This window comes from Abrus precatorius, unplaced genomic scaffold, assembly GCF_003935025.1.
Source record: "Abrus precatorius isolate BTA unplaced genomic scaffold, Abrus_2018 Scaffold5, whole genome shotgun sequence".
Taxonomy (NCBI): domain Eukaryota; kingdom Viridiplantae; phylum Streptophyta; class Magnoliopsida; order Fabales; family Fabaceae; genus Abrus; species Abrus precatorius.
The window spans coordinates 2,125,064-2,136,062 of record NW_020874395.1 but is presented as its reverse complement, the minus strand read 5'-3'; the positions used below and the strand labels follow the sequence as shown (position 1 = coordinate 2,136,062).

The 10,999-nt window shown below is 33.9% G+C and overlaps 1 protein-coding gene across 3 annotated transcripts; it reads right to left on the bottom strand.

Annotated features, from left to right (window-relative positions):
* Window positions 1–616: 616 nt before the first annotated feature.
* Window positions 617–10,800, bottom strand: LOC113867510 (structural maintenance of chromosomes protein 4). 3 transcript variants are annotated; one of them, XM_027502880.1, is made up of 28 exons: window positions 10,446–10,800; window positions 10,272–10,361; window positions 10,076–10,177; window positions 9,484–9,660; window positions 9,267–9,397; window positions 8,689–8,767; window positions 8,459–8,616; window positions 8,296–8,371; window positions 8,028–8,156; window positions 7,807–7,951; window positions 7,052–7,182; window positions 6,564–6,716; window positions 6,288–6,477; window positions 5,297–5,430; window positions 4,748–4,906; window positions 4,095–4,403; window positions 3,830–4,006; window positions 3,584–3,667; window positions 3,300–3,509; window positions 3,064–3,153; window positions 2,876–2,997; window positions 2,646–2,801; window positions 2,450–2,557; window positions 2,306–2,366; window positions 1,396–1,530; window positions 1,171–1,258; window positions 1,009–1,081; window positions 617–909 (listed from the first exon to the last, which is right to left on the bottom strand). In XM_027502880.1, exons 1-28 carry the CDS (start codon window positions 10,581–10,583, stop codon window positions 789–791), a joined length of 3,726 nt encoding a protein of 1,241 aa, XP_027358681.1. In that variant the 5' UTR covers window positions 10,584–10,800; the 3' UTR covers window positions 617–788. The 3 variants fall into 3 exon arrangements, with proteins under 3 accessions (XP_027358681.1, XP_027358682.1, XP_027358684.1); XM_027502881.1 differs by having other exon boundaries at window positions 3,584–3,658; XM_027502883.1 differs by lacking the exons at window positions 10,076–10,177; window positions 10,272–10,361; window positions 10,446–10,800 and having other exon boundaries at window positions 9,500–9,636.
* Between the last annotated feature and the right edge of the window lie 199 nt (window positions 10,801–10,999).

Here is a 10,999-nt window from a genome sequence, read left to right as displayed (position 1 = left end):
TGTTTTACTTCTATTAGACATGCTTCTCCTTTCTAAATTTTTTTAAAATGAACTTCAAATTTACCCAATTCAAGTATGAAATCAAATAAATATGGAACGTATTTATGGTTAAATGATAAGGAGTTTGACTCTTCACTTTCAAGAAAATACGATTTGATTCTCTTCAAATCAACTTTAACTCATTACATGTTTGATTCAATTTATTTTTTAAATAAGTTGTACAATCATGTTAACCTTGATTAATAAGGTGATTCAATTTATAAATAAAAAAGTTCAAAACATTAAAAAAAACAATAAAAGAAAACGATTAGATTTTGAAAACCACAAATAAAGATGATTTTATTTTTCAAAAATTGATTATATACATTGATTATTTTACCTTTTAAAATAAACCATTTGAAAAAATAAAATAAAACCAATCTTTAATGAACTTTAAACATAAAATTTGAATTAAGATATCATTTTGTACGATTGGCTTCAAATATAAAATTTAATTTCTAAGTCAATTCAAATAAAAAAAATTATTTAAAATATTCGTGTCACAAAGTTAACATAAAACAAGACGAGTCCATAGGACAGGTAAAACTAATTACATATATATTTCATTTATCTCGTATGAATGGGCATGCTACAATAAAAAGTCAGATACAGACAGAATTTAATACACAACAAATAGAACACTAATAAATTTAATAACAATTACGATTATATGCACGATCAAGCTGGTACAAGAGATTAAATTATGAGGTATTCTTCAAATTAACATCAACGGTAAGTTGACAACTCCATCAAGCAGCCTTTTGGCATACCACAAAACTCTCCGGATTGATAGTAATGCTCTTTGTGCAATTATCAGTTTTATAAATCCCAACAAGTCGATCAGCCAATTCAAACATATTGTTCCTAAGACTGCAGGAGGAAGAAGCATACCAGGCAAATATTAGAGTAAATATGCATAGGTAAACACAATATTCTGAGTAAATAACATTCTTGAAGTACCAAACCTACCTAATGATTATGAATTGAGCGTCCTTGGTCCTGTCTTTCACATAATGCCCGACAATAGATACATTCTTGAAGTCTGCCAAACCATATAGCACACGTGTTCAACGTATTTCAAATATATATAGCATTTACAAAAGAATTTAGATATAAAGTAAAAGTAAGTACCCAGGGCAGCATCAATTTCATCCATCACATAAAGCGGGGTAGGCTTGTAATGATGAAGAGCGAATACAAGAGCCAATGAGCTAAGAGTCTGCAAAACAAATAACTATAACTAAATTTGAAAGCGGAAAAAGGTGAGTGACCATGAAGGCATTTTTACATTTCCTGCTTTAAAAAAAATTAGCACACGATGCATCACGCTCATGCAAAGGAAAAGGCTGAGATAACCTTTTCACCACCCGATAAATTTGCAATATTTTTCCAACTTTTCTTTGGTGGTCTAACACTGAACACGACACCTTCAGAGAAAGGATCCAAAGAATCCACAAGCTCGAGTTCTGCATCACCTCCAAGAGTAATCATCTGCAAACGATAATTATTACGCATGTAAAATGATTACAAGCCTATGGAACAAGTTGACAAAAACTGCTGAAATTGGGCCAAATTAGATTGAGAAAAGTTTTTTTGTTTTTAATTTCCTACTTTCGTAAATAAATAGAAAAATGTCGCCTTATTTCTATTTTATGTTATGAACTATTCTTACTTAAGCAAAATAAAGAAAATTAAGTATTGCTGTAAAAAAGAGGAGGCAATGGAAGGACCCATTCTAAAGATGCACGAAAAGGAAATGAATGGCAACAGCTAGGACAGAAGCTCCTGAGCAACCCAACATCGTTGAGAGGCATTTTTCAGTGGTTTTACACACAAACTGATGAAAATGCCCGTGTTCTAGAAGGCGCAACGAGCATGAGCTAACATGTCTTCAGAAGGCATGTACATTGCCGCCACAAACTAGTTTTTGCTAGTATTATTTAAACTCACTCTTAAGCAAGTAAATGTAGAGTAATAATCCATCCATAGTGAATTATACCCTTAAAAATTTACATAACTGTCTACATACTGCATTTAAATCAATTTTTTTTGGGTTCAGCATCAGGTTATGACCAGAAATGAAAATATTTATGGGCAATTTGGCATCCAAAGTCGTGCAAAGTTGCAAGCGGGCTGGTCTGAAGGGCTTAAGAAAAGTGATAGATTCTATAACAAGTTAAAAGCTCAGTAAATGATTATGGAGAGTGAAGCACAGTCCCATGTGTGTTTGTCACCAATAGAGGGGAGCGAGAGCAGATTCTCAAACCTGGTACATTTCCTTTAACTTTAAAGATATAGCATTAAATCCTTCCATAAACTCGTCCAATCTGACAAAACACATTCCACAAACATCATTCAGAAAGCAAGTAATAAAATCAATTCAATGGTAAAAACAAAATATTATGAACACCTCTTCTTTCTCCAATCATCATACTGCTTCTTTACGTCATCCCTCTCCTGAGTGACTGCATTAAGTTCTTCAACTCTCTCATTATACAAAGATACCTTCTTTCGATATCTGATAATCATAAGAAATAGCAAAACTTTATCACTAACATAAAAAAAATTAAAGAATAGTTAGGGTAGTAAATCGGAAAAACTCATACTCTGAAATGGAATCAAGATTTGGATTCATCTCCTTCAGTTGTGCTTCAAACAACACAACCATTTCGCACGCCCTTTTCAGGTCACAAGCAGCATTAAGATGTTCATTCGCCAATGTAGCCTGTAGCTTTTCGTGATCCACTAAATCTACCTGAATCCTACATCCCATTTACAATTTTATTAAGAACTTCATAATGATAAACACTATCCCAAAAATTATCAAATGACATACTGTTCAAGATGCTTGTGAATAGCAGTTTGCAACTCATCTAGTCTTTTCTTGTAACCTTTCCCCTTCATTTCCAATTCCTTGTATGCTTGCTTCATGTCTTTTAATTTAAAGTCAGCATCAACCTGCAAAATAATGATTGTAATAAGGAAACTACATGTTGTAGAGGTGTAAAATACACACACTAGTACCTCAGATGCACGCAATTCATCCACTGTTTTTTTCATCTTATTGTACTCGGATTTTGCTTCCTCCAAGACAATCATATGTTTGTCAATCATCTATGCAGTAAAAAAAAAAAATTAGACACGACCATACAACAATCAAACTGTAAAATGTAAACACAACTTTAAAAAGGTGCATTTAATGCATTTCATTACGTAGGAACAAATTTTATATAACCAAAAAACAGGTCAATAGAAAGAACCTCTTGTGTTTTCTTATAATTTTCTTGAACTACAAATGCTTTCTGCTCTATTTCTTTGAAGACTGCCTTTATCTTCTCCTTTTCCCCAGTAAGACGGTCTTTCTCCTTCTTGGACTCATCAATTCCTTTAGCCAACTTTTTCACCGTTTTTTGTCCCGTCTCTATTTGAACCTTGTGGCGGTTAATCTCTGAATTGTTCTTCTCAACATCCTAGTAAATAGTAACCATTAGTACATGCACACTATAAAGTTAAATTAAAAGTCCTTCATGTACAAGGTGCTTACAGACTGAATTTTCTGGACCTTTGACTTCTGAGATTTCAATTTTTCACCCCCAGCATTTTCTATATTTCTCTGAAGCTCCAATGCCTGCACATGATAAACATCAATAATGCTATCTGCAGCTCTATATAGATATATAACCTTTATCTTCAACATCCAGCCACCTCAAGAAATAAAAAAAAATGCAAGACCAGTCAAGCATCCCTAATTTTGTGAAGGAAATAAAAGAAAAGGAACTTTCAGGCCAACCTTTTCCTTCAGTTGTTTTGAACCATTAGTAAGTCTATCAAGCTCCCTTTCTTCAGCAGAAATAATCTTCTTCAGCTCTTCCAATCTGTCAATCTCATCCTCCTGTGGCTTTGATGCAGCCTCAAGGGAATCAAGTTGTTTTTCAATATAATTATATTGTGAATTTAAACTATCAACCTGTAGAGGAAGGGGGAAAAAAGCCTCAATACCCTGCATCAACAACTCCAAGAAAACTATCTTCTCGGACTCAAAACTAAGCATTTACCTCCTTTTGACTTTTAGCTAACTCCATTTCCAACGCGGCAACAGATTTTTCTGAGGCCTGATAACGTCGAACAGCATCCACAATTCTTTGGCGAATGTCATTCAATTTATCAGTCAACTCAGACAACTCTTTCTCAGCATTTGCAACACTTTCTACAGACACACTAGTAATTCGAACAGATGTCCCCATCTTCCCGCCACGGGGCTTACTACCCCCACCACTCATTGTTCCAGATTTTTCAAAGAGTGCACCATCAAGTGTAACAACTCGACGAAACTCATTGTTTCCACCATATGCTATGCGTGTTGCCTAAAGTTTACAGGAGTGAAAAAAAATGTTGCTACTTAACCATTTAACTTCATTAATATGTTCATATGCAAGTACAACAAACCTGGACTTTATATTTTTGCAACCAGATGGTAAACATGTTAAGCCTCATAATTTAATTACTTTGCTTAAACAATCCAGGTGATAAGCATTATGTTATATGCATCAAAAGTTCAAAACAAATCCATATCAACAAATGTTGCTTATCAGACAATTGTAAAATCTAAACCCAGGCCATTATTTTCATATCTGAAAAATACCATAATGATGAATCCCCAAATATCTATCATCAGCATAGAGTTCCCTGCTAAGAAAGTACAACTGACCTGGTCAAGATCCTTAGCAACCACAGTGTTTCTAAGTGCTGCAAAGAAAGCAAGCTTCATTCTTTCATCCTGAACCTTCACTAAATCAAAAAGACGTGCAACTCCATCTGGAGTGCTTACTTTCCTTTTCATCATTGGAAGAAGATCAACTTGCTTCTCCTGTATGAAGAAAGGATATTCTTATTTTATTTATCAAATAAACTTCAGTTTCCAGAATTATTAGTGCAGCAAAAAAATTACAAAACATATCATTAGTCATTGACAAATTGTATTCAATGAAAGGTACTGTACTATGAATGGAAACTCGAAAGAAACCATCTTGCTTTCACTCCCCAATTAGGATTTAAAAGGCTTCTAGGAGTAGACTCCCTCTAAAACCTATATAAAATTGCTATAAAAAATTGTTCTTGAATTCAACTAATTAAAACCGTCAAAGACAAACAATTCCAAAAACTCAAGTTGTTCAAAGGAAGTACATTAATTTATGCCATTCAAAATATTAAACATATATTCGGAAACAAAAAAAAAATTGAATAATATAAAAAATACCAATATCATGAAAGTAGCAACACCAAGATTCTCTCTACGAAGCAACTCAACACAAGCTTGTGCTGCATTTGTTGTTTCCACCACAATGTAATCAAGCCCAGGACATGCTGTTGATATTGCAACATCATATTTTTCTGCAATGATTTTTAAGATGTTAATTTAACTGACATGCATTGATTATGAATGAAACAAAAAGAGGGCTACACAGATTATTATTAACCAGGTTCCCAGATTGATAAAGATAAACTTAATAGCATTAAACTAATCTAATATTATTCTAAGAGCAAAACAATTGTGCCTAAAAACTTTGGAGTATGTCATTATCAACTAGTCATAATGAACTCAAGAAATCACACATTCCATTTTCCATCAAGTACAAATGCCTACTGTATACTGAGTATTAACTTTGCTGTAGATCACATTTTGTGATTGATGGTTAATATCAAGGCCATCAGGGAATATAATCTTACTTCCAAGACTAGAAAGAATGCTGCTGAAAACATGACACAATGCGTTTGATATAGATTCTAGGGTTTGATTTAGGACTGTTGAATACTGCTTTGGATATATTATTGCATTTGGATACTAGAATATATTAAATATGATTTTTGAGATAGGTAAACTCATGCAAGTTATGGAGATGAGATTGCTCCCAGTCATGAGTTTACTTAATCTCAAATAAAAACCAAACAAAGAATACGATGAAGGACAAGCCCAGCCTTTAGCCAGTGGTCCAAAACTTCCACAATTTTAAGGCTTGAGAGAATCCTGCAAGGTCTATTTCATTTTGGATATACAGAATAAGATATATTTGTTTCTGAAGAGTGAAGATTTCATATTGCTAGGTGTTAACATAAATTTTTAAAATTAGATACAATCAGGCAGCACCATCCAAAATCACAGTTTAGAATAGCTTTTGCAGCATTCAAGCGGTCTAATTGGAAAAAATGGAACTTTATGAAAGCAGAAAAAATGTAACTGAAAATCTCACCATCAATAGCACCTAAATCACCCATGCGACCGTATATTCCTTCTATTTGTTTGGTCTCCTTTGCTTTTAATATTGCTTTTAGAACTGATCCCTGACTCTTCTCAGAATCCAGAACAGACTTCAATTCTGCAACCTTCTGTCTAGCACCTTGTTCAAGAGGAATCAGTACATCTTGTTCTTTGATACATTCCTTAAAAAAGAGCATTCATATCACCACAAGCCTCGAAAAAATTGTTAAAGAAACAGAATTAAGAATAAGAAGGAAAGATTGCTTACTTCTTCAATTTGGTGACCTTCTGATGCTTCTTGCTTGCTCTTTTCTATATCGCGTTTGATTTGAGAAATGCTGGCATTTTTTGATTTGATTGTTTCTGATATACTTGTCATCTGCTTTTGTGCGTCTTTAAAAGCTTCAGAAGCACCTTCATGCTAGAAAAAAGATCAAAGAGTAATCTTCTATTAAACATCCAAATAATTGAAAATATAAAAAAGATTTTGCCATACCTATGTATGGTAGTACAACAACAACAACCAAGTCTTATCCAACTAATGTGTACAGTAGTACATTATAAATGAATAAGTGTATGTAGAAAACAGTAGCACTTGAAGATGTCATTCTTGCCTTTCCATTCAATAGCTTGGCCTCAGTACATGGATTTACTAAGATTTATTTTGAATGTATGTAGAAATTTTCAAGACCAAAGATTGAACTGTTGTCTTTAAAGCTGAGACAGAGCAATAGCACATAAAAGATGTCACTCTACCTTTTCATTTAAAAGTCTGGACTCAGTACATGCAACCTCAAGTTTTCCCTTGTGCTCAATCAAATCTTTTTCCCAAGGTTCAAGCTCAGCACGAACTTTTGCAAGCTCAGAGCGATATTTCTCAGTTTCAACTGCATACCAGTCAATAATTAATTCAACAGGGTTAACAAAAGGCAAAAACAAAAAAAGGCAAAAACACCACTACTGCACATTTGCACATAGAATATCATCTCCATTTGTGTACATAGTAGCTGATATTTAGAGAAATAGAAACTAGCTTTGACTGCCAAAAAAACACCTCAATCAGCATAATCTATCCCAGAGAACCACTGAACCAGACAATGGCAAGCAGAAAAATAATTTAGAGAGGTGATTGCAGTTGATTCAAGCCAATTTAAAAAAAAAACGAATGCAGATATATTTTGAAATTAGCATTAAACATGCCAGTTCAATATTTAAATCAATAATTTTTAATTAGTACTTAACACAGTAAAGATGTTTGTAAAATCTGGAGCAGCAGAATGCATGAATATCTGCTAAGTATCACAACACGGAACCTAACTAAATTAAGCCTTCTAGTAGCAAAATTGAATGGGAAAAATATATGCTACAAGGAAGCATGCTTAAGAATTGAAATGTTCTAAAGAGGTTTTTAATAAAAGCATAACTACTCGAGACGCATCAACCCTACAGCAAAGCAAATAAAGCACATTCAAATATATTGGAAATGAGAAAAAAGGACAAGGCTTATTCACCTTTGGAACTCTCTGTGATTTCTTCTAAGACCTTCTCTTCATCAAGCAACAATTTTTGCAGTTTTGGGATGTTGTCCTCAAGTTTTGGTATCAGATCAGTTGATTCCTCACCCTCTTTTAAAAGGGCTTCAATTTTTAATGAATCCTGAAATAGGAACAAACAGATTAGGTGCCTCATGCACACATAATTTCAGCTGCAATAAACTATGTTTTCCCTCTACCTTTTCCACTTTATCCTCCAGCTTCTTGATCTTCTGATTCAAGTGCTTAAAATCTTCCCGATACTTAACATCATGCCTCTCAAACTCCTTGAACTCTTCCTTGCACTTCCTCATATCATTATCTAGCTCCTATTTCATGAAAATGAAAGAAAAGATATGGAATAGATTACTACGTCATGAGCTTACCTTATCATTGGGTGGGTATAAAGTGCCCAATAATATCATTCATGGAAACTGATTTCAACTTCAAGACCCAATTTATCCAAACCTCTTGTCTTTTCATATAGTTGGCGTGCTTAGTTTCAAGCTCTTTCAGAGTTTGTTTACTTTCTTGGATTTTATCCCTGGAACAAGATATCACCGAGTTCCATATGAAGCAAGAATACAAATTCAACAAATACTGAAACAAATATAATACTAGCTGAATTTACCTTTCTGCCTTGAGATTTTCTTCTAGACTAGCAACATTTCCTTGTAACTCATCCATTTTTCCACCCGTATCATCAAGGGCCAACTTTGAAGCTTTCTGTTGCCATTTTAATAGAGACAACTCTTTCAGCATGTATGCTTCTGCTTCATTCTTCACGTCCTGTTGCAAAAGAACTGTTAGTTGTTGGCTAAACATAATGTGTTGCATTCACTCACAAATTTATTTACATGCCTCCAAGCCATCTCTTTCTTTCTCAGATAGCTTAACCATTTGTACTACCCCAGATCTTCTCTCGTTCAAGGATTCTAACCTAAAAAAAATAAGATTCCAGAGATTAGAATTTCTAAATTGAAATCTAAGTAGTTACTTCAACAATAAGCTAAAAAAAAACATGTAAAATATCCTCCAGAAAGAAGTAGAACTCATAAAAAATAGCTACAATAAATGAAAAGTTCATTAAGCATGATTGGATTTGCTTAGAGGGAATTTAGATTCATTAGCATATGTTATGCTCCCAAAACAGCCTCTACTGAAGCTTCCTAAGAGAACTCTTTACTAAAAATAATGCAAACTTTCCTAAAATAATCAGAACCAACAAAAATTGCTTTGTATTTCAAAACCTTTTTTGTATGATTTTTTTTATTATAAGCCATTTTCAAAAACAAATAATTAATTTAAACACACAATAAATATCCAAATATAATCAAATCAACTCGGACCACAGCTGTGACAAGAATAATTAGTTTCGAATGTCGGGTGAGAAAGTTGCACGTTCTCAGTCTCTGGATTGAAATGGAAAGTGTGCTCACAGTTTATATGACTCGTCAATCTTTTCTACATATTTGTTGGTTCCGATGATGTCCTCCAGATATTCCAGAAAGCCTTCATCATGAGGCCCTTGAGCTTTCGGTTTCATAAGTGAAATCTGCTCAACTTCACCCTGAAAAGAAACAAAACAGACATAAAAAAAGGTAGAGAAACACTTTCGTGCAAAATGAAAGGCATCATATAACCAATATACCGAACCTGAAGGATCAAAAACCTGTTATTGTCAAGGTCAACACCTTTCCCTTTCAGTTTCTTGGTAACTTCTGTAAAGTTACTTGAGCGGTCATTAATATAATACTTGGAGGAGTTATCCCGGAAAGCCACCCTGGTAATCACAAAATCACTTCCCGGAACAGCCTCATATGTTCCATCATCCTGTAACCATTGATAATTTAGCTTCTTTTTTTCTTCAAGGAAAGACAAAAATGGGGAAATAATAAAAAGAGTTTCATAAAACTGCAACTCTAAAATCCCTTCTTAGAAAAAACAAGAATAACCGAAAACCTAGTTAGAATAAGGCACTCTTGGGTATCATTGGTGGTGCCTTCAGTGAGTTTTCTTCTTTCATTTTTAGTTTCAATATTTTAACCAAGGTAGCTTTTCACTTTGTAAATTCACCAAACCAAAAAACAAAGGGGAAAAAATATATTTTTCTGTGTCCATTTCTATTATACTGGAAATGAACTAAAAACCAAATAAACTTAAAAACACACTAACATCAAATTGAATGACTCTATGCTTTGCCTCATTTCATAACAATCCAAATAGTCAAGTTTATAAGAAAAGGTACCAAATCCACAATCTCCTGGAAATGAACAGAAACCCCTGCACTATCCAAATTCTGGTGATTGGTGGAATTGTGTATTAGCTCCGAAACTTTGTTGAGTCGCATCTGCAATAACCAGTTTCCAAATATTAAAAAAAAAAACAAACAAACAGAAAAATTCTAAAAGGTGATTAGTCTCTAGAACATTCTAGAATAGCACCTGCTTGGCTCGTTTCCCGAACACAAAGAGCATCGCGTCAATGACATTGCTTTTTCCGCTGCCGTTGGGTCCAACCACCGCCGAAAAACTCTGAAACGGAACCAAATTGAAGTTCACAAATGAAATAGAAGCAATTATTGGATGGAAGAAAAAAAAAAAGGAAGAAACCCTAACCTTGTGGAAGGGACCAACGCGCTGTTCGCCAGCATAGGACTTGAAATTGCGCATTACCATCTCTTTGATGAATAGTCTGGGGCGTGGTGCGGATCGTCGAGGAACCGAGTTGGGTGTAGACTCGGCGTGCGGTTCCATTGGAATGGAACGAGTCAACTCGGAAGTGTGGGAGCGAGTGACAGAGAAAGAGAAGAAGGAGTAGTGAGTGAGGAATTTGAATTCAAGCGCGTGAATAAGTGCCAATTGGATTGGATTGGAATTTCATTTTTTTTATTTTTTTTTGTTAGAGAAACCAAACCAAAAGAGAAAATGAATTGGCGGGAAACCAATTGGATACGGTATTCAAAATTCGCAAATGCCAATCTCCTTGTTCTCGTTCCACACTCAGGTATTATTATAAGGTAAATTAATTATATGATAATATAGGAAATGAGGAAATATTCTATTTTTATTACATATTTTTAGGAGACCTTATTATAAAGGGTTTTCTTAATTTGTTCTAGGAGAATAAATAATTAATAATAATAAAATTTTATTAAAAAATATTTATTATA